General features: G+C 59.6%; 3 protein-coding genes across 37 annotated transcripts; all 3 read left to right on the plus strand.

The window, feature by feature from the left end:
- Nucleotides 1–285: 285 nt before the first annotated feature.
- ZMIZ2 (zinc finger MIZ-type containing 2) lies at nt 286–7,528 on the plus strand. 4 transcript variants are annotated; one of them, XM_041720672.2, is made up of 19 exons: nt 871–993; nt 1,692–1,813; nt 2,063–2,177; nt 2,266–2,468; nt 2,554–2,746; nt 2,828–3,082; nt 3,159–3,332; nt 3,424–3,489; nt 3,564–3,735; nt 4,343–4,487; nt 4,909–5,119; nt 5,195–5,300; nt 5,441–5,598; nt 5,681–5,748; nt 5,929–5,997; nt 6,112–6,356; nt 6,438–6,613; nt 6,733–6,945; nt 7,059–7,528. In XM_041720672.2, exons 2-19 carry the CDS (start codon nt 1,764–1,766, stop codon nt 7,164–7,166), a joined length of 2,727 nt encoding a protein of 908 aa, XP_041576606.1. In that variant the 5' UTR covers nt 871–993; nt 1,692–1,763; the 3' UTR covers nt 7,167–7,528. The 4 variants fall into 4 exon arrangements, with proteins under 4 accessions (XP_041576603.2, XP_041576604.2, XP_072773835.1 ...); XM_041720669.2 differs by lacking the exon at nt 1,692–1,813 and having other exon boundaries at nt 286–993; nt 7,059–7,301; XM_041720670.2 differs by lacking the exon at nt 1,692–1,813 and having other exon boundaries at nt 424–993; nt 6,471–6,613; nt 7,059–7,301.
- Nucleotides 7,529–8,190: 662 nt separating this feature from the next.
- PPIA (peptidylprolyl isomerase A) lies at nt 8,191–10,218 on the plus strand (the record flags this gene model as incomplete). Its single annotated transcript, NM_001245462.1, is given in 5 exon segments — nt 8,191–8,316; nt 9,263–9,293; nt 9,400–9,488; nt 9,640–9,812; nt 9,917–10,218. Coding segments are annotated over 5 exon segments (498 nt in total). The 3' UTR covers nt 10,053–10,218.
- A 3,682-nt stretch (nt 10,219–13,900) lies between these two features.
- Nucleotides 13,901–23,605, plus strand: LOC140680449 (steroid 21-hydroxylase-like). Of its 32 annotated transcripts, none has more exons than XM_072917699.1 (10): nt 13,946–14,184; nt 14,412–14,569; nt 15,124–15,258; nt 15,695–15,736; nt 16,062–16,169; nt 16,829–16,915; nt 17,269–17,454; nt 18,125–18,315; nt 19,410–19,513; nt 20,790–21,798. In XM_072917699.1, exons 1-10 carry the CDS (start codon nt 13,980–13,982, stop codon nt 21,131–21,133), a joined length of 1,560 nt encoding a protein of 519 aa, XP_072773800.1. In that variant the 5' UTR covers nt 13,946–13,979; the 3' UTR covers nt 21,134–21,798. The 32 variants fall into 32 exon arrangements, 31 of the variants coding, with proteins under 31 accessions (XP_072773814.1, XP_072773822.1, XP_072773812.1 ...); XM_072917697.1 differs by lacking the exon at nt 20,790–21,798 and adding exons at nt 23,007–23,073; nt 23,162–23,605 and having other exon boundaries at nt 13,965–14,184; nt 15,107–15,258; nt 15,695–16,169; XM_072917696.1 differs by having other exon boundaries at nt 13,965–14,184; nt 15,695–15,790.
- Nucleotides 23,606–26,016: the final 2,411 nt, after the last annotated feature.

Below are 26,016 nucleotides of genomic sequence, written 5' to 3' on the forward strand. Positions count from 1 at the left end.
GCAATGAATTGGGTTCTGCCCAGTTCCTCTCAGTCTTGGACTTGCCTGTGTGCAGCCACTGCCTCTTGGAGGAAGGAGATAGTGCATCTGCACGTCTTGAGGGCCCAGGCAGGTGTAAGAATGCTGTGCCCTTGTCTCAGTTTTGCCTGTCCTTGGGGAGCATGTTTTTCCCTCTGCGTCTGCACCATCCCCCAGCTGTGAGCCCCAACAGGGACAGACAGGGCGGGTGCTGGGTGGTGTGTCCTCCCATTGGAGATCCTGAGTGGGGGTCGAGGGAGGTGATCTCCCAAATGGGGATCATTGTTGGCATCTCCAGAGCCCACCGCGTCCTCCCACAGGACGTTCTTTGGGGGTGGGGACGACGGGGGCAATCCCAGCTGGGGTCTCAGAATCCACCGCCACTTTTCCTTGCGACTCAGGTCTTTCAGCTGCAGGAGGGAGGTCGGGGGGTTCGCGTGCCACGCCCCGTCGCACACCCGTGGCTGTGCTGTCACACACGGGGTCGCACGCGATGTCACCGCGCACCGTCCGTGTGGTGCGTGGGGCTCCGCGTCCCCGCGCGCAAGCCGTCCCCACGCGCACACGTGTGCGAGGTGCCACATGCCCACGCATGTCGCGGTGCCGCTGCTGCGGTGGCAGCGCCTGTGGTGCGGGGACAGCCAGCCCATGGTGCGGGGACAGCCCGTGGCTGGCCCCACGCGCGCTGCCCACGGCGCCCCGCACACGGGCGCTCGCTCCCCCGCTTCCCTCCACCGCTCCCGCCTCCCGCAGCCCGCACCCTTCCTCGGCGCTCGGCTATCCGCGCCTGGCCGGGCGGGGGCGGGGCCTGCATGCTGATGAGCGCGCGGCTCCATTGTGCGCGGCGGCGGCCCGGCCCCGCCCCTGGGCCCCGCCCCCGCGGAGCTGCGGCCGCGCGCGGCTGAAGATCCCGCGCAGCCTCCGCGCAGCCGCGCGCGCCCCGCGCCGCCAGGGCCATCTTGGGCCGCCGCCGCGGTGAGAGCGGGAGCGCCGGGCGGGGGGACGGGGCGGGAGACGGGCGGGGCCGGCGGTGCCCCAGCGGGCCCCCCCCGCCGCGCCGGGGGTGGTGGGGGTGGTTGCCATGGCAATGGGGGGGGCCCGGTCCCGGGGCCTGTCCCTGCGGTGCCGCCGGGGAAGGAGCGGAGGGGGCTGTCACCACCGGCGAGGGGCGCCGGAGGCCGGCGGTGCTATGGTGGCGGCTCCCGGGAGCCGGGGCAGGCCCGCCGCGGGTGTTCCCCTGTCCGTGTCTTTCCTCCCGGCGACCCTGTGTCCGCCGCCCTCCCGCGGCGCCGGGAGGAACCGAAAGCGCCGGTGACCCCGCGCCCCCCCGCTGCCGGGGCCGGCTGGAAATACCCCAGGCGGTGGGGTGCAATGCCGAGCCAGGGGCCCCGTCCCTTTCCCGGGAAGTCCCCGTGGTTCCTCCCGCCCGCAGGCGCGGGGGAAGCCCCCGGTGCCCGCCGCCCCGGGGAGGTCTGACGTCGCGGTGGCCGGAGCGGGGGGGGCGGCCCGGAGCGGGGGCGGCGCGTGCCGGTCGGCGCCCCGTGCCAGCCGCGGGCCGGACGCCAAGTTGCGGCCGCGGAGGCTGGGGGGTCGCGAAGCCTACGGGCTGTCCCCCCGCCCCAGCCTCTCCGGGGGCGGCTGCCCCTCACCCGCCACTCCACTGCTTCCCGCAGCCCCAGTGACAGACGGTGCCGCCGTCCCGCAGTGCCCGCCGCGGCCTCGGAAGACCCAGCCCACACCCGCTGATGAGCTCCATGAACCCCATGAAACCCTCGCTGCCGCCTGCGCCCCACGGGTGGGCGCCGGGGCAGCGTCCCTCCATCCACCCATCCATCCACCCATCCATCTGCCCATCTGCCCATCCATCCATCCATCCATCCATCCATCCATCCATCCATTCCTCCATCCTTCCATCCATGCATCCATCCCCTTGTCTGTTCCTCCATCCCTTGCATTTTTCATCTCTTCATTTCCTCAATCCCTCTGTCCCTCTGTCCCTCCATCCTTCTGTCCTTCATCTTCATTAATTTGTTTTTCTTTCTAGTGATGGTTCATTTGCATACGAGGCTGTTCCTTGGCAACCAAGCACCAATCAGCCACCGGGATCCCTCTCCGTGGTAACCACTGTCTGGGGTGTCAGCAACCCCTCCCAGAGCCAGGTACCAGCAGCACCCCCTCCCCAGGCATCCCCTGCACCTGGATGCCACTGCCCCTGCCTGACCCACTGCCTCCCACTGCACCCTCCAGGTTTTTGGCAGCCCCATGGGCCCTGGGGGAAGCAGTTCCAGCACCCCACTGCTGCCTGGCATGGCAGGCACCAGCTCAGGCATGAGCTCACCGCCATTCTTGCCACAGCAGCCCTTTGCTGAGGGGGCACCAGCAAAGGGGTATGTGCAGCCAAGTGTCTATGGGCGCAACGCCTACCCCAGTGGGCCGGGCTTCGCTGCCAGGTAAGGCCAGCCCTGTGCTTTGTGGCCTGGCGTGTGCCCTGATGCAGGGCCACTGCATTCCCCTCCGTGCTTCTCTGTTCTCCAGCTACAATGGTGGTCCGAGTGGCCCCGGAGGGATGGGGCTCCCCTCGCATGCCAGCCGGGCTACTGCTGATTTCACCCAGGCAGCAGCAGCTGCTGCTGTGGCTGCTGCTGCTGCCACAGCCACGGCCACAGCCACGGCAACGGTGGCTGCACTGCAGGAGAAACAGAGCCAGGAGCTGAGCCAGTATGGTGCGGTAAGAGCCAGGCTGTGGCAGAACTGGGGAGCTGATGGCCCCCCCTGCCCTGCCATGACCCTTCTCTCTTCATTGCTGCAGATGGGCACAGGGCAGTCTTTCAGCAGCCAGTTCCTGCCCCATGCTGGACCCCGTGGCCCCAACAGCATGAGCCCAGCTGGCATGGCAGGTGTTGTGGCCCCCTCTGGTGTCTCCCCTGTGAGCATGAGCCCAGTGCGGGCACCCGGGACTGGCCCCCTTTATGGTGGGCAGCGAGTGCCTCAGCACACCTACCCTGGACCTCCCCAGAGCCAGCAGCTGCCCCGCCAGGGCCTCAAGCGGGCATACTCTAGTGAGGTGAGTGCTGCGTTGGTGAAGGCTATGGCATACGGTGACCCCCTTTCCCACTGGTGCTGACTCCCTGGCCCTACAGGGGTACCCAACACAGCAGTACCTCCAGGGCGGGCAGTACGCTTCAGCTGGTGCCCAGTATGCCCCCAGCGCCCCCCAGTCCTCCGCTCCGTCCCCCTCATATCCTGGCCACAGGCTGCAGCAGAGCATGGGTCAGTACCTCTCCACTTCAGGCAGTGCTGGACCCTATTACAAGGTACCACAGGGGGAACGGTGGGCAAGGGGTGGAGGTCTGGGTGTCCACCATCCCCCGGTGCCAGCCCCTGGAGATCCTCCTCCTCCCATAGCCAGCTGACCAGTTCAATGGGCAGAGCGCCAGCTTCAGCACCTACAGCCAAGCAGCCATCAGTGGGGTGAGTCTGGCAGCGGGTGGGGTGGGGGCTCTGCTGGCCTGGCTGGACGCTGAGGGGAGATGCTGCCTCTACAGCCGGGCAGGTCACTGCCGGGGTACCCCAGCTCGCCGCTGGCCGGGAACCCCACGCCGCCCATGACACCAGGCAGTGGCATCCCCGCCTATGCGTCCCCTGGTCAGGATGTCAAGTCGCCCTTCCTGGCAGACATGAAGCCCAGCGTTGCCCCCCTGCACCCGTCCCCTTCAGGTGGGTGTCCCTGGTGTGGGTGAGGGGGGCGTTCACAGAGATGACCCCCATGCCTCGAGCAGTCCGGTGTAGACCTCACTTCTGACAGCTCCGTGGCCTTTGCCCCTTTACATGGAGGGTGGGAGAGGCTTCAGAGAAGAGGGCGTGACCACTGCCAGGGTTTGGGGGCTGACTGAGGCAGGGGGTGGGCTGCCTGTGACTAGTGGGAGGGGCTTGTTAAAAGGGTGTGGCTCAGGGGGCAGGGCCTTATCAGGAGTGCTGGTTTGGTGGGGGGCTTCTGCTTTAAGAGTGGGACCACCTGGATCGGGAGGGGCTTGGATAGGGTGCGGTTTCCTGGGGCTAGTGGGAGGAATCTGCGGTGGGATGGGCTTCCTCTACAGCGGTGGGAGTGGGGTGGCCCCCAGGGGTGGGGTCACTTTGGGTGGGAGGAGCTTCCTCCAATGCATGGGGTGCAGTTTCCGGGGTGGGCAGGGTAGCGTGGTGGAGGTTGGGCTTCCTGCAAGGTGGATCCTCGTGCAGTGGGAGGAGCACGGCTGGGGCGTGGCTGGGGTGTGGCTGGGGCATGGGGGGAGAAGGTGTGGGTTTCCCTGATGGTGGTGTACCACAGGGCCAGCGCCCGGCGAGGAGTTGCGACTGACTTTCCCGGTTCGGGATGGCGTGGTGTTGGAGCCCTTCCGCCTGCAGCACAACCTGGCTGTCAGCAACCACGTCTTCCAGCTCCGTGATTCTGTCTACAAAACCCTCATGATGAGGTGGGGATGCTTTGTAGTGTCACGCAGTGCTGCTCGGGGGGTGCTGTATGGCACCATGTAGAGTGGGGCTGTGCTGGGCAGCACAGCTAGACACTACATGGTGCCATTGGCACGGGGGTGTGTGGCCTGGTATGGCTTGGCACAACGCTGTCCTGCGTCATGGTGCGAAGTGTGGCACAGCTGTACTTGCTGTAGTTCAGCGTGCTGTCTTGGTGTTCAGCATGGTGGGACGTGGTGGGCCTGGCACAGTGCTGTGCTGTGGTACTGTTGGGGTTTGTCACAGTGCCATATGACTCAGGGTAACATAGAATGGCTTAGCACTGCATGGTTCTGCATGGCTTGGAGCAGCATGGTGTGCTGACATGTGGTGCCATGACTCACGTGTGGACACACCCCCTGCCCACACCCTGCCTGTCCCCAGGCCTGACCTGGAGCTGCAGTTCAAGTGCTACCACCACGAGGACCGGCAGATGAACACCAACTGGCCGGCCTCTGTGCAGGTGAGCGTCAACGCCACGCCACTCACCATTGAGCGTGGTGACAACAAGACCTCCCACAAGCCACTCTACCTGAAGCACGTCTGCCAGCCTGGTAGAAACACTATTCAGATCACTGTCACCGCCTGCTGCTGTGTGAGTCACCAGGAGGGTACCAGGAGAGGGAGGGTGGTGGCTGGGGCCACAGCTCAGCCTCCCATCTCTCCACAGTCCCACCTGTTCGTCCTGCAGCTGGTGCATCGGCCCTCGGTGCGCTCAGTGCTGCAGGGGCTCATCAAGAAGCGCCTGCTCCCCGCTGAGCACTGCATCACCAAAAGTGAGCACCTGGGTCTGGGGAGTTAGGATGCACTGTGGCAGGGAGGCCACAGCAGCATGGGGGTGATGGTGCAGTATTGCCCAGGTACCACCACCATGCCAGGGTTCTGGTTCTGACCCTTGGTGCCCCCACCTTCCCAGTCAAGCGCAACTTCAGCAGTGGGACTATCCCGGGGACACCAGGGCCCAATGGTGAGGATGGCGTGGAGCAGACAGCCATCAAGGTGTCCCTCAAGTGCCCTATCACCTTCCGGAGGATCCAGCTTCCAGCCAGGGGTCATGACTGCCGGCACATACAGGTAGGGCGTGGTGATGACAGGGTGCTGGGGGTATCCCCTACCCAGTATCCTGCTTCCTGCATCTCAGCTGCTCTTCCCACAGTGCTTTGACCTGGAGTCGTACTTGCAGCTCAACTGTGAGAGGGGGACATGGCGGTGTCCTGTCTGCAAGTGAGTGGGGTCCACAATGGGGCCATGCCCTGGTGTCTCTGCCTGAAGGGTATGGGGTGTGTTTCACTACCTGTGGGGGATGTATTTCCTGCCCTGGGAGAGGAGTATTTCTTGCCTTAGGGGGAGGCTCCTGTCTGGTGGGGATTCTCTTACCTCACTCTGTTCTCACTCTGCCCACAGTAAGACAGCCCTGCTGGAGGGGCTGGAGGTTGACCAGTACATGCTGGGCATCCTGATCTACATCCAGAAGTAAGTGCCTTCCTTTGGCTGTCTGTCCATCCGTGCCTGGTCCTGTGCCAGCCCTTGGGGGCTGTGCAGCGAGGGCTCCCAACCTCACCTCTCCTGTGCTCCTGCTGCCCCCAGTTCAGAGCATGAGGAGATCACCATTGACCCGACCTGCAGCTGGAAACCCGTCCCTATCAAACCTGATGTCCACATCAAGGAGGAGCCGGAGGGGCCAGCGCTGAAGCGGTGCCGGACACTCAGTCCTGCGCACATGGTGCTGCCCAACATCATGGAGATGATTGCGGCCCTGGGGCCTGGCTCTGCGCCCTTCCCGGCATTGTCACAACCTCCAGCAGGGGCTGCCACCGACTATGGCACCCCGGGTACGGGGGGGATCCATGGGGGACAGGACTGAACTCCATCCCTGTGTGTGTGTCCCCCAATTGCCCCATTTCCTCTCACAGGTTCCAGCTTTCTGGGTCCTGGGGGCTTCCCAGAGCCTTTTGCTGCCGCTGGTGTCCCTGGCACCTCAACACTGAGTGACTTCACGCCAGGCCCCTCCTCCATCTCCTACCAGCCCAACATCCCAGGCAGCCTTCTGGCCCCTGAGAAGCCTCCTGTGCCCCCTCTGCCTGCACAGGTGAGCTGTGCTATGGGTGGAGAGACTCCCCCCAAGCCCTCATCTCTCACTCTGGGGGGGCTGGGGTGTCCCAGGGGAGGGAGGATCTCATGGCTATGCTCTTTCCCCCCGCTGCCCAGCTTCCCCCTCCAGGACGAATGGAGCCGTCCCACCCCGCAGTGCAGACGGGGCTGCACAGTGCTCCCTCGGGCAGCCAGCCGAGCTCCACGCTGCACTCCCGGGGTGCAGTGGTACGGCAACCCCTGGGACCCCCGGCCCACGCTGCCGACCTCGTCTTCCCCCCCGCACCCAGCATGGCCGCGGCGGGTGATGGTTCGGAGGCTACCCTCGACGTGAGTACTCAGGGGGGTGGACAAGGGTCCTATTGGTGGCTCGGGACCCCAGCTGCTGTGGGGGGGTGGGCAGAAGCTGCAGGGAGCTGATCATCACACGCTGCCGTCTCCAGCTCCTGCCCGAGCTGACGAATCCTGATGAGCTGCTCTCCTACCTGGGGCCCCCCGACCTGCCCAGCAGCAGCAACGATGACCTCCTCTCTCTCTTCGAGAATAACTGAGCCATCCTCGCCCTCCTCCCGGGGCTGGGGGGCAGCACTGTGTGCCCCTGCCTGCTGCAGAGCTGGGACCCCCTACAGCGGGGGCTTTCTCAAAGGGCTGCGATGGGACAGAGGGGCTGAGCCCCCCCAGAAGCACAAGGCTGTACATAGTGTAGAAACACTACTGCTCCCCTGAAACTCCCCATATTTAAAGGCAAGTGTGTCACAGCGGGGCTGCCCGTGCCCCCCATCAATGTGCAAATGCTGCTGTCCCTTATACCGCACGGGTCTGGTGTGGGGTGTAGCGCTCAGCTCCCACTGCCGCCGCGCCGGGTTGCCCTGTATGTCCCCGATGGCTATTAAAGGATCCTTCTGCAGGGTCACGCGTGTCCCCCCATCTTTTGTCGTCCCGCTGTGGGGCTGGCCCCGCGACCCAGCTCTGAGCGAGCAGCGGAGGGTCTGGGGTGGCTGGAGGATCCAGCCCTCTCTCCGAGCAGAGGGGGGAGGGTGTGTCCCGAGTAGCGAGGGGATCCTGCCCTATCCCCGAGCAGCGGCGGCCGGGCCGGGCGGTGAACCGGGCCTGTGGCGTCAATCATTAACCGGGGCTGGCTGGGCGGTGCTGCGGTCCGACGGCGGAGGAGGGGAATCGGTGTCTCCCCACATCGGGCGGTAGGCTGCCAGGGCTGGGCCGCAGCTCCGGCAGCTCCAAGCCCCACACGCCCTGGTGCCGCCGCATCCCCGCAGCCCGGAGCTGCCCCGCGTCCTGGCCCCGCGCCGCCGCCGCCGCCGCCGCCGCTCCCGCCCCATCCCGCCGCTCCTTGCTCTCCGCACGGCGCATGCGCGCCGCGCCCTGCCCAGCGCCGGACCGCGGCCCCCGCCCCGCCCGCGCTTTTTTCCCCCCTTCCCCCCTTTTTCAAACCGGCGCCGCCGATTGGTTGCGTGCCCTGCCACTCCGCCACTCCACCAGCGGCCGTTGGCCGGCGCTGTGGGGGAGGCGGGGCCCTCCTCCACCCTATATAATGGGCGGCGGGGAACTGCGCTCCTTCTGCTGCGCCGCGCCTGCCGCCTGGACGAGTGTCTGCTGTTCCGCTCGTGTCTCGCCATGGCCAACCCTGTCGTCTTCTTCGACATCGCCGCTAATGGCGAGCCCCTGGGTCGCGTCACTTTCGAGGTGGGCGCGGGAGGCGACTGAGGAGGGGCGGGGGGCGCTGGTGCCATTTCCTTGCCGGGCGCGCGGGGCCGGTGGGGGGCGCGTTGGTGTGGCTGCGGGGCCGCGGCGCCCCCGGCCCGGCGGGGCGAACAAAGGGCCCCGGAGCGGCGGCGCGGTGCCAGCCCAGGGCGCGCCATCGCCGACGGGAATCCGTCCGCACCTGGGCCGTTACCGCTGCTTCCCCAGTACCGCTGGCGTCGCCACCGCCGTGTTCCCGCCGCGACTCCGCTCCGCCCTGGGGCCGGGGGGGCGCGGCAGTCCCCCCTCCCCCCCCCACTGCGGGTCGCGGCTGTGGCTGCTTCGCCGCCATTTTATCGCAAGGCCCCCGGAGCATCGGGATGAGCCGTGTCGGGCTCCCGGGCAATGCTGCCCGAGTCCGGGGATGCTGGCGGAGGGTGCTGGCAACCTGATCACCGCGGGATTGTCGCTGGAGGGCAAAGCATTTATCACCCCGCCCGGGGCGCGGAGCATCCCTGGCGCGGCTGGGCCTCCTCCGGGCGCCGCGGCCGCTGCAGATTCGAGGCCGCGCTCCCGCACTGGTGGCGCATCCAGCCGAAAATCCTCCTGAAGCGTTGGGAGGCGGCGCGCGCGCCCCGCCCAGGAAGGCTTCAGGCACATTAATGTTTAATTTAATTCAGGCCAGCGGAACGAACACTGATCTGCCCCGCTGGTGAGATGTGCGATGCCACAGCTGTTAGTTCAGAGCTTGCAGATAACAGTGTAATGCGGGAGGAATCTAGAGCTGCTGGCATGGCTGAGAAGCAAGCCCACACCCAGAGGGTGTCCCTAGGCTCTGAGCAGTGTCTGGGGGGGATGGATCCCTGCAGTGTGGAGGTGGCCTCGGGGTGTGGGGGACAGTGGCCAGTCATCAACCCAGATTTGACAAATGCCTTTCCTGTCTTCACAGCTGTTTGCAGACAAGGTCCCGAAGACAGCAGGTTGGTAAAGCAATTTTGGCTGCACTGCAGCTGCACCAAGCCCTAGTACTGTTCTGAACTCTCAACAAATAAAGTTTTTCATGGTGGGGTTTTATTTCCTTTGCAGAAAACTTCCGTGCTCTGAGCACTGGTGAGAAGGGCTTCGGCTACAAGGGGTCCTGCTTCCACAGAATCATTCCTGGGTTCATGTGCCAGGTGTGTGGTGCTCCTGCTGCAGTGGGTGGGTGGTCAGGCAGGCTGGCACTCAGCTGGGTGTTGGAGTTGGATACTGGTAGATTTTGGGTGAGAGGTTGCACCCAGTTCCAGAGTGTTCGCTCCCATGACCTGAAATGCTGCCTTTTCACAGGGTGGTGACTTCACACGCCACAATGGCACTGGAGGCAAATCCATCTATGGGGAGAAGTTCCCAGATGAGAACTTCATCCTGAAGCACACGGGTCCTGGAATTCTGTCGATGGCCAATGCTGGCCCCAATACGAACGGTTCCCAGTTCTTCATCTGCACTGCCAAGACTGAGTGGTGAGTCGTGGGCTATGGGAGGAGAAGCTTGGGGTTCTGCATCTGGGAGATGTCCTCTGTTGGGGGATATCGGGGGCCGGCTGTTACTGGTGCTTCTCTGGCAGGCTGGATGGCAAGCATGTCGTCTTCGGCCGCGTCAAGGAGGGGATGAATGTGGTGGAGGCAATGGAGCGCTGTGGCTCCAAAGATGGCAAAACAAGCAAGAAGATCACCATCACCGACTGCGGGCAGCTCTCGTAAACCCTTCTCTCAGCAACTGACCATTCCTTGAGCAGCCTGGGCCCCACACCCCACTGCAGCTCACCTGCTCCCACCCCAATCCTGATGTACTGCTGCGTTTCTACTGGGTCACGGTCCCACTGGGCCGCAGTTACCTTCAAGTCTAAATAAAACGAGTTAAACTACACACACCATAGCAGTCCCCTTCTGTCCCTAGCTGGGGAGGGCAGGGTTTGGCGCTGGTGGAGGAAAAATAAGATATTGAGGGGGCAGGAGGGCCCCTGTCAGTGGGGTGGTTACACCAGCCCCCCCAGTAGGATCCAGAGTGAAGAGAGTAAGCTGGTCTGGGCACTGAACTGATCCATGGGGGTCCTTACTGCTTCTGCTGGTTCTGTTCCTTTGCCCACTGCACTGCACTTGTAAGTGTGGGAGCAGCAGTGACACCCACCTTGGGGTGCCTTGTAGGTCTGTTTCAACAGGTGACATTTTGCAGAGCTAGTGTGGGTTGTCCTGGGAAGATGAGGATGACAGTTTTTCCAGTAAGGGAGAGTTCCAGTCTGCAATCTTCCTGTTAAGGCCAACCTAGTTTGGAGGTGGTTCTGTGTCACGTTGTATCCCAGTGGTCCCTGTTGGGGGATGCTGGTCCTAGCTTGGGGGGTGCTCAGCTCTAAGAATACCAGGTTTGCCACAGTTGCAGTTGGCAATTGGGTACTCGGTGCACCCAGTTCAAGGCTGGGTGCCCAGTTCCAGGGTGATTCCAGTGCTTCCAGTTAAAAGGTGCTTGGATGGGAGTAAACTCTAGGACCCTGTGGGTCCAGCAAGGTAAGGTCTGGACCCTTGCCCCCTTTTACAGTACACCTGAAGGGTGCTAAACTCCCATCCCCTGGACCTGGACCTGCACCACCACATCCCATGTGTGGGCTCTACCTTGGATGGGACCCTGGTGTTGGTGAGGTGACCCTGCAGTCCTGGTGGCGCAGCCCACAGGGTCCAAGGGGAAGATGAAGCCAGCAGCAGCTTCTGCCCAGTCCTCACTGTCCAGAGTCTCCAGGGCTGGGCACCCCCGGGCTGCAGAGTAGAGGAGGCATTGGGGGGGGGGGGGGGGTCTTTGGTGGTGCATTTGAGGCAAGGCAGGGGAAATTTTTCTGCGAGGCACCGAGGCAGTGCGGGGGAAAGCTTTTCTTTGATGCACCAGGCAGACCCTGGAACACCAAACCTCACCCTCAGAATCCCCACAAACTCTCTGGCACCCTCCAACCCCCTCCAGACCCCCTAAATCCACCCTAGGTACACCCGAGTGACTGGGACCCCCATCCCGCCTGGGACCCTTCAACCCCCATTAGATGCCCCCAAATCTTCCCCAGGATCCCCCCAGACACCTCACCAGACCCCCTAGGGTCCCTCGCCACCCTCTGGATCCCCCAAATCCACCCTGAGATGTGCAAACATCTGCTGAGAAGTCCCCGGGACCTGCAAAATCCACCCTGGGCCCCCCAGAAACTCCCTGGGACCCCTGCTACACAAAGCCCCCCCCCCCTCCACACTGTTCCAGCCCATGTCCTTGCCTTCCCCCCACCACATGGTGGCCTTGTCCTCCCTCAGTGTCCTTGTGTACCTCCTGATGTCCTTGTGTCCACCCATCCCCCAGAGGCCTCCCAGCCTGGATGTCCCCTGTGCCCCTTCCCCTGCAGTGGTACTGTCTCCCTGTCCCATTTGAGGGTCCCTAGATGGCTGTCTCTGTGCCCCCACATGTCATTGTGGTTCCCCTTTCCCCACAGTGGATGTCCCCAGGAGTTGCCCTCCAAGTGTCCATGCACAGGATATCCCCAAGATGTCAGTCCCTTGTCCCCAGGGTGTCCCTGTCCAGTGTGTACCAGTCCCTGGGCTGTCCCCCCAGTCTCCCCATGGTGACAAACAGGGTGTTCCCATGATCCCAGCATGTCCCCAAGGTCTCCCCAGGGTGATGGTCCCAGAGCAGGATGTCCTTGTCTTCCCATATCCTGATGTCTCCCACAGCCCCCCTCCATGTCCCCTGTGCCCATCCATATCATTCCCATGACCTCAGTGTCTCCATATCCCCCTCATGGTCCCAGGGCCCCACATGTCTCACCATGTCACCACATCCCCTATGTCCCCCAATGTCCCCCAACATTCCCCATGTCCCCCTATCCCCCTATGTCTGCTGGTGCTGCAGGAAGTGATGGTAAGGGGCCAGGGGTGGTCTAAGGGGGATCCTCCTATGGGAACTGAGGGAGAAAGGGCTGGGAGGGTTCTGTGGGCACTTGGAGGGGAGCTGTGGCTACTCAGGGAGTGGGGGTGTCCAGGGGGGCTGTGGCAGATCCTGTGGGCTCTGGGAGATTAGGGAGGTCTAGGAGGATCTCTGTGGGTGCTAAGGGGATGTTGTTGGGGCTAAGGGAGGGCCCATGGGAGCTGAGAGGTTTGTTGGCCGGGGGGGGTGGGGTGTCCATGGCTGGGGGGCTAGTGGGAAGTGCTATGAGGGGGCCCCTTCCCCCAGGGAGAGGTCTGTCAGGGTATGGGGGGAGGGTCACTTGATATTGGAGCCCACTCCCCACTTTGAGGGGCACAGGGTGTTTGGTCTGCTTGTGACTGGATTTGAAAGGACCTTGTGCCCTGAGTGAGAGTGTGTTTAGGGGGTTGCTGCCCCTGGGAGATGCTGTGAAGGGGTCAGGGGGTGCTGAGGGGCTTCAGAGTGCAGGTGATAGAGGATAACTGTGCTCAATGCCTCCTGCATCATCTTGCTCCCCAAGGACCTGCAGGGGCTTCAGAGGAGGAGCATCTGATGGGGACACCCCTGCGATTCCCAAACCATGACTCAACCCCTGGCACCCTCCCACAGGGAGCCCCCTCCTGACCCCTTCACATCCCTAATCTCATTGGGGTCCCTGAGGGATCCCCATGTTGAGACATCCCCCACCTGGAACTCCTTTCTGCAATACCCCTCCTGAGGACCCCCATCCTGGGACCCCACAAACTCCCCTAGCAACACATCCCAGGGTGGGGGTCCCCTTCCCGACTTCAGCACTCCTCAGATTATTGTGGGTCCCCACCTGTAATCATTCCAGGACCTACTCACTGGAGGGATATTACCCCTCAAAGGGACATCTCTAGGACTCATGCTCTATTGGAGACCTCCCTCACTACTGCTGGACCCCAGTAAATGTCTCTGATCCTCAAATGCTGCTGCCAGAGTGAGGGAAATTGGGGGTGGGCACCCATGAAGGAGGCTCTGGGTGCAGGGACTTAGGGGCTCCCACCCCACAAGGGCTGTGGGGATTGGGATAGGGGATATTTGGGGAGGTGAGGATTTGAGAGATGAGGCACTCCCAGGGTGAGTGGTTATTGGGAAATTTCAGTCAGGGGCACCCACAGGGGACTCGGGGTCCCCAAGGGGGAGGAATGAGTGGGTGCACCTGGGAAGTTGATGCAAAGAGTTCGGTGCAATTGCAGACCAGGCCTCGAGAGAACAGAGCTTAACATGTCCCCTTTCTAAGGTGGTGTTTGGAGGGACAGGGCTTGAGGGGACACTTTTACAGTGGTGGGGTCATTTTGAGGGGGTTAGGGATTAGAGGCAGGGATTCTGGGGCAGGGCTTACGGGTCTGTTTTATAGAGGATGGGGGTGGGGGGGGCTGCCTCCAGGGGCAGGACTCCCCTTTACAATGGCAGAGCACCGCCGAGAGGCAAGGTTTAATGAGAGACGAGGCTTTGAGCCTCCTATATAAGGGCCGAGCCTCAAGGGGTGGGGTTTCAAGGGGCCCTCTTTATGGGACGAGGCTTGGGGTCCAGTTCATACTTCCAGAGGAGGGGGTTGTCGTGGTGGGGTGCGCGTGCACCCCCTGTGAGGGGCAGGACTTAAGGGGTGGGGCTCCATGGGGCGTGGTTTCGGGATTCCCCAATATAGGGGCTCTCCGGACCGCCCCCAGCGGGCGATGGTGCTGCTGTGCGTGTTGCTGCTGTCGCTGCTGCTGTCGCTGCTGTCGCTGCTGTCGCTGCTGCTGTCGCTGCGGCGGCGGGGCGATGGGCGCGGCCCGCGCTTGGGCGCGCTGCACCTGCTGCACCCGCAGGGGGCGCTGCACCTGAGCCGCCTGGCGCGGCGGCACGGGCCCGTGCTGCGCCTGCGCCTGGGGGGTCGCGGTGAGTGAAGGGGGGCGGGCACCCCGAATCGGACCTCGGCCCAACCTGTCCTGGGACCCCACGCCCCCCCCAAACCTCCCTCTACTCCTTAGGGACTCCCCGAACCCCTAGCCCTGCTCTTTCCCACTGCCGTGGGGACCTCCCCAAACTTCAGACCTCTCCTGAAACCCCCCAAAGCTTTCCTGGGGCCCTAATCCCTCGGTGCTCCCCGCAAAATCCCCCGCCAGGACTCTCCACTTGGTTTGGGATCTCCTCCAGTTTTGGAGTCGCCCCCAGCCCCTCCTCTTCCCTCCAGACGTGCTGGTGCCGAGCTCGGTGGCGACCATCCGTGAGGCGCTGGTCCGGCACTGGGGGGACTGGCTGGGGCGCCCCACCAGTTACCTGGGTATGAGGGCAGGGGAGGCCGGGTGGGCTATGGTGAGGGGGGTTGGAGGGGTTCCTGTGGGGTTTGGGCAGTCGCTATGGAGTGTGTGTGGGGAAGCCCTTCGGGGGATTTGAAGGGAGTCACTATGGGGTTTGTGGGGTTCTGGGTGGGGTCACTAAGTGTTTGGGGGGGCCTATGGGATGGCAAGTCCTTATAGGTTTTGAGGGCGTCCCTGTGAGATTTTAGGGGTTGTTACAGGATTTGGAGGGGGTCCCTATGGGGCTGGGGACATGGGTACTGGGAGGGGGTGGGGGCAGTTCTGGAGGGGTGGGTTGTCTGTAGGGGCTAGGGCAGTCCCTAGAGGACTCTGCCCCACCAGACACACCCTTTAACCTCCAGGGTTCCTGGTGGGATTAGGAGGATCCTGTGGAGGAGGTGGCTATGGGGTTGAAGGAGGCTTTATGAGGTAGAGGGGCCCTGCAGAACACCCCTGGTGTATTGGAGGTGGGGCTGGGGGGGTTTCTGGGGGGGTCCCTGACTCCTCCTGCCCAACGCCAGGGTCGCTGGTGTCACAGGGGGGCCGGGACCTGGCACTGGGAGGCCCTTGCCCTGGCTGGCGGCGGCAGCGGGGAGCAGTGCGGGGAGCACTGGCACGGGCTGGGGGGCGTCTTGGGCCCCTCCTTTGGCTGCAGGGTCAGGAGTTGTGTGAGGTGAGACCCTGAAGCCGACTTCTCCCCAAACTGATCCTCCTGCAACCCTGACACCCCCAAAACTGCTCCTCCCTGCATTTCAAAACAGATCCCCACACAGTATTGACCAGCAAAACCCTGCCCCATGCACTCCCTTCACCCAAACCCCACCCATGTACCTTAACCATGTCCCCTGCACCTGAAAATTTCCCCCCAAACCCTGCCCCCTGCACTCAATCCCCAACCTCTGCATCCCAAACCTGATCCCCAAACCCTGCACCCACACCACACTTCTTGTCCCCCAAAACTGACCCACCCAAACCTCACCCTCTGCACGCCAGAAGGGCATTATACCTGTGAGTCCCCAAAACTCCATTAGAGCTTCCCACTTCTCTCCTGCAACCCCCTAAATCACCCTAGATCAGTAGGGATCTCTCTAACCTTCTTGTTCCCCCAGGAGCTACGTTCCCATGGAGAGGCTCCCCTGGACCCCTTTGAGGTGTTCACCTTCCATACCTGCAGCACCATCGCACGCCTCCTCTTTGGGGACTTGGTGGGGATTTGGGTGGGCCCAGGATGGAGACAGGGGTTTGGAGGAGGACCCCAGTTTTTATGGGGCCCAGGGGTTTGGGGGAGGACCCAGGAGTTTGTGGAGGGGACATCCAGCTGTTTGGGGGACTGAGCAATTTGTGGGTGGGTGGCAGGGGTTTGGGGGCACACAGGAGTTTGAGGGGACCCAAGTGTCTAAAATGATGTTGGGGGTGTTCTGGGGGATCCAGAGAGAGCTTGAGTACTGGACAGTACACAGGTGTGTTCTCCTCCAGGTGCCCCCTCCAGGGGAGCTCCGGGCCTTCTCCCGCTGCTTGGGGGAGCTGCTGCAGGTTTGGGGGCACAGCAGCGTGCGCGTGCTTGACCTGCTGCCCCTGCTGCGGGTGAGCCTGGCAGGTCCTGTGGGTGGCCTATGGGGCTGTGGCCTTTTGGTTCATGAGGGTCTATGGAGCCTGGGACTATAGAGCCCCATGGGGGCAATGATGGAATTGTGGGAGGCTATAGGGGGGCTGTAAGGCCATGGGAAGGGTTGTGAGTTGCAGGGTTATGTGGCCCATGCGAGGGATATGGGGCTGGTGGGGTTGTATGGGGTTGAGAGTGAGGTTATAGGATCTGTATGGGACTGGAGAAGGGTATGTGGGGCTGACAGGGAGCTTATAGGGTCCATAGGGACTTGGGTGGTGTCTATGGCAGTGGGAAGGAATTGTGTAACCCTAGGAGGGGAATTATGGGGTCTCTATGGAGCTGGACAGGGGTTATTGTGTCTATATGGGGTAGGGTGAGTGTTACATGATGTTGGGGAGCTCTTTAGGCCTGGGAGGGGCAGTTGTGGGGGCTCTATAGGGCTAAGGTAGGGTAAAGTGTCTCTATGGAGCTGAGGGTGCCTATAAGACATTGGAGGGGTCTGTATGGCCCAGGGGAGCAGCCATAGGGTTTCTCTGGGGCTCAGGAGACTTATGCAGCATCTCTGGGGGAGGGGGTATCTCTCTGAGGCCAAAGGTTTCTTGGGGGTTGGGGGTCTCTATGGAGTCCCTGTGCCCAGGCCCTGCCCAACCCAGGATTGCGGAAGCTGCTGCGGCTTGTCCAGCACCGTGACACCTTTGTGGAGGCCCAGATCCAGCGGCATCAGGTGGGGAGGCCCGGGAAGCTGGGGGTGAGCCAGGGGTCAGGAGTGGCCTGGTTGGAACAGAGGGTCAGGGGAAACCCAGGGGTTTGGAAAATACATGGGGGTCTGGAAGGACCCAGGTTCTGGGTGGAAACCAGGAGTTTGGGGGTGTGCCTGGGGGCTTGGCGGCACCCACATATTTTAGGGGAAACAGAGGTTTGGGGGGGACCCAAGGGGATGGGAGGACCCGCGGGTCTGGGGGAGATGTAAGGCTTGGGGGAGGAACCAGGGGTTTGGGTGGATTTGGAAGGGACTCCCATGTTTGGGGGCAGCCAGGGATCAAGAGAAACTCCCAACATGTATCTTTCCTTTGCCAGGCATGTCCCTCCCCTCCCCCGGACACAGTTTTGGGGGCGCTGCTGGGGCATAATTTTGGGGCACGGGGGGGCCCCCTGAGCCCCCCCCGGCTGCACATGGCGCTGGTCGACCTGTTCATTGGGGGCACCGAGACCACAGCAGCTGCTCTGGGCTGGGCTGTGGCCTTCTTGCTGCACCGCCCTGAGGTGAAACACATGTCCTTCCATGTCTTCCATGCAGGCCTGGAGGGTCCTGTGTGTCTCTCCAGGGGTCCTATGTCCCCACCCACATCCTGTATGTGTTCTATATGTCCCTCATGTTCCCTTCTCCATGAATTTCCTGCTGGTTTGCCCCCAGATGATGTGTGGCACCATGTGCCCCCTGTACAGTCCCAGGTTCCATGTGTGTACTTGGGGGTCCCATATCCTCCCTGTGTCCTGCGTGTCCCCCATGTCCTCCTCCCCATGGCTGACACCATGCCCTTGCAACACCCTGAGGTGCCACATGGATGTCACAGACATTTCAGAGCTGTGTCTGTGACCCCATGTGGCTCCTTGGTTTGGGATTTCCATGGAGAGGTGGCTCAGGGTCTGGGGATAGAGGGTCCCAAGAGACAGATCTGGGGGCTCGGGGGTGTCCTCAAGGAGGATCAGGTCTGTGGGGGGTGTTTGGGTCCCAGGGCAGGTTTGGGGGTTTGGAGGAATCTGGGGCTCAAAGGGGTCCCCAAGGGAGAGGGCCAGGTTTGGGGATTGTTTGGGGACCTAGGGGCAGGTTTGTGAGCTGGGGAGGGTCTGGGGTTCTGAGGAGTCCCCCTGTCATCCCGCTGCCACTGTGTGCACCCTGGGATGCACCCTCTCCCCTGATACCCCATGACAGACATGGCACACCTGTGCTCCACCTGTGCAGCTGCAGGCTCGGCTGCGGGCAGAGCTGGAGGGGGCACAGGGACCCCCTGGGCCAGGGGACATGGGGCGCCTGCCCCTTCTTCAGGCCACTGTCAGTGAGACCCTGCGTCTGCGGCCCCCTGCACCCCTGGCGCTGCCCCACTGCGCCCTGCGCCATACCAGGTACCAGGACAGAGCGGTGCCAGTGTGGGGGAGATGCTGGGAGGAGCTGCTACCAACCAGTCTGGGTGAGGGGGAACTTAGAGGAACCACTGCAGACCAGTAAGGGACCACCTGGTGTCATCAGTAGGGTCCAGGAGGACCCAGCAGAGCCCATTAGACACCAGTGAGTAAGACCCATCAGGTCCCAGTATGGCCTTAGTAAGACTCCAATATACCAGTAGGTGCCAGTAAATCCCAGGGGGACCCAGTAGAAGTAGGGCCACAGTAGACACCAGTAGACCAGTACGGCCTGGTAAGTCCCTGTAGGACCCAGTAGGCTTCAACAGACCCCAGTAAATCTCAGTAAGAGTCATTAGGTCCCAGTAAGGCCCCAGTATAACCCCAGTACCTCCTACTAGGCCCTAACAGGTTCTGGAATGACCCCAGTAGACCCTAACAGACACCCAGTAGATCCTAGGAGACCCCACAACAGCCCCAGTAGGCCCCAGCAGAGCCGAGAAGATCCCAGCAGGAGTTCCCAATATATCCCAGTAAGTCCCAGTGTAGCCCTCCTAAACCCCAGTAGACATCCAGTAGCCCCCAGAAAAGCTCACAATGGCTCCAGCAGTTCCCAGTGATCCCCGGTAGACTCCAGTATGGCCCTAGTAGACCTCAGCAGATACCCAGATACCAGAGAGCTCCCATATGACTCCAGCAGATCCAGTATGGCCTCAATAGACACCAATTGACACCCAGTAGTTCACAGAAGATCCCAGTATGACACTAGTAGATCCCACCAGTATGCCAGTAGACCCCCAATAAATTCTAGTAGGTCTCAGTATGGCTCCAGTAGATTCCAGTATGGCATCAGTAAATTCCAATAGGCATTATTAGATCCCAGAAGACCTCAGAGAGCCCCAGTAGACTCCAACAGATACCCAATAACTCCCAGTAGTACCTGTCAGATCCCAGTATGGACCCTGTAGACCCAAACAGACATCTAGTAATACCCAGCAGCCCCCACAGAGCCTCAGTAGGTCCTAGTATGGCCCATGTAGTTTTCAGTAGTCCCCAGCAGACCCCAGTCTATCTCCGTGCATCTTGTCCTCTTCCAGTCTTGGGGGGCTCCCCGTGGTGGCTGGCACTGTCCTGGTCCCCAATCTGCTGGCAGCCCAACAGGACCCTGACATCTGGCAGCACCCCGAGGTCTTCCTGCCCGGTATGTGGGTACACCTGCACTCTGAGTGCCCCCCCAAACTCCTGGGGTCTCCTCAAACATCAAACTGGGTTCCCCCATCCATGGGGTTTCCCCTGATTCCTGGGTATCCTGGGAACACCTTGGTGTCATGAGTGTCCACTGATGCCTGAATCACCCCAAACCCACACCCTCTCCCCCAAACCTGTGGTTCTCCCCCCATCCCCATTAGTCCTCCTCATATATCTGTGTACCCCCCAAAACCTGTGGGTCTCTCTGTTCCTCCCCTCTATCCCCCCCAGCCCCCGAACCCCTGAGCCCCCCCCCCCCTCGGGTGTCTGAACCCTCCGCAAACATGTGAATCCTCTCTGTTGCCCTGGGGTGTCCCCCAAGCCTCAGGGTCCCTCCAACCCCCGGGTCACCCCAAACCGCTATGTCTCCCTTCTGAACCCCGAGGTCCAACCTGGGGAATGCCCAGATTCCCTCCAAACTTGTGGGTCCATCCCAAAGTCTTCGGTCCCCCCTAAAGCCCGTGGGTCCCCCCCCATCCCCGCTGACCCCTCTCAAACCTGACCCGTCGTCCCCCAGAGCGGTTCTTGGCCCCGGGCGCTCCCTCGCGGTCGCTGCTGCCGTTCGGCTGCGGGGCGCGATCGTGCCCAGGGGAGGGGCTGGCGCGGGCCGAGCTCTTCGTGTTTCTGGGGCTGATCCTGCGGGAATTCCGTCTGGAGCCGGGCCCGGGGGGATTGCCGGGGCTGAAGGGGTCGCCGGGCACGGTGCTGCGCTGTCCCCCCTTTCGCCTGCGCATGGTGCCCTGCCAGCCCCTGGGCTCACCCTGACCCTGGCCTGACTCCACTTGACTACTTTATTACTTTTCCTGAACACTGTGACTCACCTGAGTTTTTTTGACCCCTCCTGAAGACACCTGACTTCACCTGACCCTGTGTGACACTGCCTGGACCTGACTGACCGTGACCCCCTGACTGACCCCACCTGACCTCAGTCTCACCCCTGCCAACCCTATACCTCTCCTTGACACTGGCTATGACCCCAGCTGTGACCCTATCTAACCCCATGTGACCCTGCTTGAACCCTGCGTGACTCCATCCCAACTCACCTGACCCTTACTAACCCCACCTGACTCCACCTGATTCTACCTTATCCCTGCCTGACCCCTGGGTGTCCCCATTCAATACCCTAGATGCCTGGGTCTCCCCCCCCCGATGCCAGGGTCAATGCAGTGTGGGAGGGCCCCATTTACATCCTCCCAATAAAATTTATTCTTTTGGCCCCACCTCGCAAGTCCTGACTCTTCCTGGGACGCCCAAAACCTCCGGAACGCCCGAAGCCAAGTCTTGCCCCCAACCCGGACTGGCCACTCTTGGCACCCACCACAGCCACAACCCTCGGACAGTATCAGGGGATGCCGGTCTGGCTGATCTGCACCTCCCCGCTCCGCAAAGCCCCTCCCCGGAGAGGCTGCGGTCCGGATCGGGGCCGCAGCCCTGCGGGACCTGGCAGGTGTCGTTGGGCTGTGCGGGACGCAGAGTTCTGCTGATCGGCCTGGCAACAGATGACTCGAAGCAAGAGGCGCTCTGGTTGGCCGAGGGTTGGTGTGCCTGGCACCGAGACTTCGGATGGGTTTAGAGCTGTTGAGGGCGGGAGGGGAGCAGGGCCCTGTCCCCGGAGCAACACCCCGAGAGAGAGGGACTCGAGGAGCGGGCAGCTGGTGAGCGCTGCAGGATTGAGTGCCGGCTCCGAACAATACCGAGGGAGCGGGAGGCGAGAAGCGCTGCCCTCGACGGAAAAACACGAGAGAGAGAATAGCGAGGAGGGGGCAGGGACAGGACGAGATCGCCCGCGCCCCAGGGTCGTATGTCCAAATGCGGACAACGGCATGGGAGGGGTAGGCAAGGCAAAGGAAGGGAAAGGTTAGTCGGTAAGGAAAGGCAAAGGAGGGATAGGCAATTCAAGGGGCCGACAATATCAAGGAAAGAGTGGGGTAGGTAAAGCAAGGAAAGGGAAGGGTAAGAAACGCTAGGTAAGGGGGGATTAAACGAGGGAAAACAACAGAAGGGAAGGCAAGACAAGGAAAGGGAGGGTTGGTGAAGGCAACACAAGGAAAGGGAGGGGCTGGCAAGGGAAAGCAAGGCAAGGGGTCCAGGCAAGGCAAGGGGAGGCAGTGGAAGACGACATAAGGAAAGGAAATGGAAGGGTGTAGGCCAGGTAAGGCAGTGCAAAGCAACGGAGGGGTTATTACCTGAACTATCCCGCTGCAGGATAAATGTTTAAAATAAACATTGGACCCTTAAGGGACGAGTCTGTCACCTTCTGTAAAACCCAAGGGGAGAACAAGGCTCAAAAGGCAGCTCTCCATGCTGCCGGCACCTGCTGCTGGAAACTACGCCGCGGGGCGCGCTCCGGCGGCCACGGGGGCGGGCCGGGGCAGAGCCGCAGCCCGCGGTGCCGCACCTGTCCCGGGGCCCCCACCCCTGCGAGTGCCGCCCGCAGCCCCCGCTCTCCCCGCGCCCCAGTGACATAACTCAGATTTTCCACAGGGGCCTCGTGATCTGCGGAAAAAACTCCACAGCTAGTAAAAGTCGCGAAGTAGATATGTATCTTTATTCAGCGCCGGACGTATGCAGGAGAGCTCCTTAACGAACATGCGCGCCCTCCGAGAGGACAAACTCCCCTTTGTCCCCCAGCCTGTTGCATATGCATTAAGTTTCGCAATACATTCATGCATATTCATCGCGCTACAATTAGTTCTTATCAGTCCTTGTTCAGAGAGCCGTCTGGTTGTCTGTTCGTCTCCTGCAGTTTTGGCTTGCTTCTTGTTTCAAGGTCCAAGGGGCCCCTCTTATCTTCCTCTAGCTTGGAAGTTCACAATCCTTTCACCTTGTTTGAGGCAGTTTTGCGAGCTACAGGCTTTTTCTAACACAGTAAATTTAACAGACTAAACAAGTTAATTCAAAATAAGTTATTTCAAAACCTAAATCTGAAAAGGATTTCTAACCCAAGTTGATTCCTCACGCCATGTCTAACTCGACAGGTGATGAGGGATTTTTTTAGAACTATTGAGAGTCATTTTAGGACTTTTTTATGAGTGTGGTATTTTTTGGGTTTTTGAAGGAATTGTTAAGTTTTTCAAGAGTCTTATCAGGCTGTTTTATTTCTTGCCAGTTTTCTTGCACTTTTGCTCCAAGTAGTTGTAGTAAAAAAGAAAGTGCTGTCATTTCCCTGGAGAGTTTTCTTCTATATCCAGCCCTTTATTCCCCTTGAATTCAAATCAGAGGAGCCAAACAGCCGCACCTGCTCTGAGGGCTTTTATACCCGGTGGGGTTTGGCCCCTCCCTTTTCCTGGGTGTCATGGGAACAAGAGGCGGGCCCAATCAGGGGTATATTAACCCCAGCCTTTGCCAAGGGGCTTCATTCCCTCTCTGGGATCAGCTGGGGTACGAGCTCTTCTCTCATTTTTGTGAAGAGGCTCTTTCAGCTCATCTCAGCTTGTTCTCTGCAGGTGCTTTTGGGCTTCTAACGCAACAGCGGCTTTGAAGATACTGTGAAGAAAACAACACTGAACACAGGTAGTATTTAATATCATGATTTGGGGTTGCGCATTCAGGGGTGGTAAGGTGCTTTTGTAATTTCAGATTTTTTAAAATTTTTTTTTAGGAGGAGTGCAACTTCCTGTAATTCCAGGTTGTGTCAAGTACAACATTTTTTCAGCAGGTTAATCATGTCAAAAAAGGGATCTGCCCTGTGTCAAAGATGATGTCTGAGACTGAAGCTTCAGGTGTGTTAATTTGTGACTAGGAGAGGGAGAGTGAGCAGGGTACCCGGTTAGGAGTTATCTTAGTGGGGGTTTGAAGGGGGTTTCCTCTAACAATAAAACAAAATGTAATGAAAACAGAAAATAGAAAAAAGGATCATATTGTGTTGATATATATTTGGTTTCTATTGCCCTGTGTTGTTCCGTATTTGCATTTGCTGCTGCATTTCCTTGTATTGCTGTCTATATGTGCATGTCTATGGATTGTATCTGTACTTGCATTTGTATCCATTGTTTCCATGTGTTTTGCTGAAGTGTAAATAAAAAAATTCATTCAGTAAAGTTGAATCAACCCTAGTAATGATGTCCCTGCTCCCTCACCTTCCAGCTTTGGCTCCTGTCTTTCTTTGGTGTGGTTTAGTCATTTTTTTCACTGTGTTTCTTCCTTTGCTTCTCATCTTACTTTTCTATTTCTGACTTAATTTCTGTCTGTCCCTAACTCTGTGTTTCTATTTCTCACTGTTTCTAACTCTGTCTCTCTGCTTCTCTATTTCCCTCTATTTCTTTTGTTTTCTTTCTTTCTCTATTTCCAACTATTTATTTCTCTCTATATAGTTTATACTTCACTCTTTCTCTCTAGCTTTAACTCTTTTTTCCTGTTTTTTACTCTCACTCTTTCACTCTAACCCTGCTCATTTTTCACTTTCTTTTTCACTGTTTGCCACTGTTTTCCTAGTTCTTGTTTTCCCCCCGTCTCTCTTTTTCTCTCCAACTTCAACTTTCTTTAACCCTTTGTTTCTCTCTATTTCTACCTTTATTTCTAACTCTGCTTTCCTTTCTAGCATTAAAAAACAGCAGTAAAAACTTTCAGGCTCCCTGGGAGTAAAAAAAAAAAAACCAAAAAAACAACCAAACAAACCTTTGTATAATTATTTAAAGAAAATTATTTAATCCCTGTGAGCCTGAAATTTTCTACTGCTGCACCAGACATATAGTTTTTCTTCTTTTTCCTAATTGATATAGGGCCCCTAATTAGCGATCTAGCTGGCAGGTAGCAATTGCAATATGCAGCAACCAGTGTTCCCATCAAGCCCACCAGGTGAATAATGATACAATCAAGAGTTCGTCATGTTGAAACATAAATTTTAAGGGATTTAGAGATTTTAGAGGAGCTAAGATCTTAGTATAGAGACAAGCCTTACTAGAGTTAATTAAAATAAATGAGTAGCCCTTGATAAAGTTCAGAGTGGGAAGTCAACTAGTAATTGATTGCTTGTCAGCAAAATCTTTAGTTAGATGGGTTTATAATGAAGAATATAGAAACAGACAAATAGCTTTTAGGAGCATAAGACAATTGTAGGGGAGCCCTACAAACTGACATCAGGAACCTGGACTGGGGAGTTTTCTTTCCCAGGGAAAAGAGCCGATGTTTGCACTCCGAGTCCTGTGGCCCTGAGCGGGCAGCTGAGTGCAAAAAATCGGAACATCGAAGGATAAGTCCCAGACAGGAGCTGCCCCCACCTCATACTTGTGCTGCCCTGAGAGTCCAAAAAGAGCCCTACAAACTGACATCAGGAACCTGGACTGGTGAGTTTTCTTTCCCAGGGAAAAGAGCCGATGTTTGCGCTCCGAGTCCTGTGGCCCTGAGCGGGCAGCTGAGTGCAAAATATCGGAACATCGAAGGATAAGTCCCAGACAGGAGCTGCCCCCACCTCATACTTGTGCTGCCCTGAGAGTCCCAGGGGAGCCCTACAAACTGACATCAGGAACCTGGACTGGTGAGTTTTCTTTCCAGGGGAAAAGAGCCGATGTTTGCGCTCCGAGTCCTGTGTCCCTGAGCGGGCAGCTGAGTGCAAAAAATCGGAACATCGAAGGATAAGTCCCAGACAGGAGCTGCCCCCACCTCATACTTGTGCTGCCCTGAGAGTCCCAGGGGAGCCCTACAAACTGACATCAGGAACCTGGACTGGTGAGTTTTCTTTCCCAGGGAAAAGAGCCGATGTTTGCACTCCGAGTCCTGTGGCCCTGAGCGGGCAGCTGAGTGCAAAAAATCGGAACATCGAAGGATAAGTCCCAGACAGGAGCTGCCCCCACCTCATACTTGTGCTGCCCTGAGAGTCCCAGGGGAGCCCTACAAACTGACATCAGGAACCCGGACTGGTGAGTTTTCTTTCCCAGGGAAAAGAGCCGATGTTTGCACTCCGAGTCCTGTGGCCCTGAGCGGGCAGCTGACTGCAAAAAATCGGAACATCGAAGGATAATTCCCAGACAGGAGCTGCCCCCACCTCATACTTGTGCTGCCCTGAGAGTCCAAAAAGAGCCCTACAAACTGACATCAGGAACCTGGACTGGTGAGTTTTCTTTCCCAGGGAAAAGAGCCGATGTTTGTGCTCCGAGTCCTGTGGCCCTGAGCGGGCAGCTGAGTGCAAAAAATCCGAACATCGAAGGATAAGTCCCAGACAGGAGCTGCCCCCATCTCATACTTGTGCTGCCCTGAGAGTCCCAGGGGAGCCCTACAAACTGACATCAGGAACCTGGACTGGTGAGTTTTCTTTCCCAGGGAAAAGAGCCGATGTTTGCACTCCGAGTCCTGTGGCCCTGAGCGGGCAGCTGACTGCAAAAAATCGGAACATCGAAGGATAAGTCCCAGACAGGAGCTGCCCCCACCTCATACTTGTGCTGCACTGACAGTCCCAGGAGAGCCCTACAAACTGACATCAGGAACCTGGACTGGTGAGTTTTCTTTCCCAGGGAAAAG

The sequence above is a fragment of the Taeniopygia guttata genome, chromosome 22, assembly GCF_048771995.1.
Source record: "Taeniopygia guttata chromosome 22, bTaeGut7.mat, whole genome shotgun sequence".
Classification (NCBI taxonomy): domain Eukaryota; kingdom Metazoa; phylum Chordata; class Aves; order Passeriformes; family Estrildidae; genus Taeniopygia; species Taeniopygia guttata.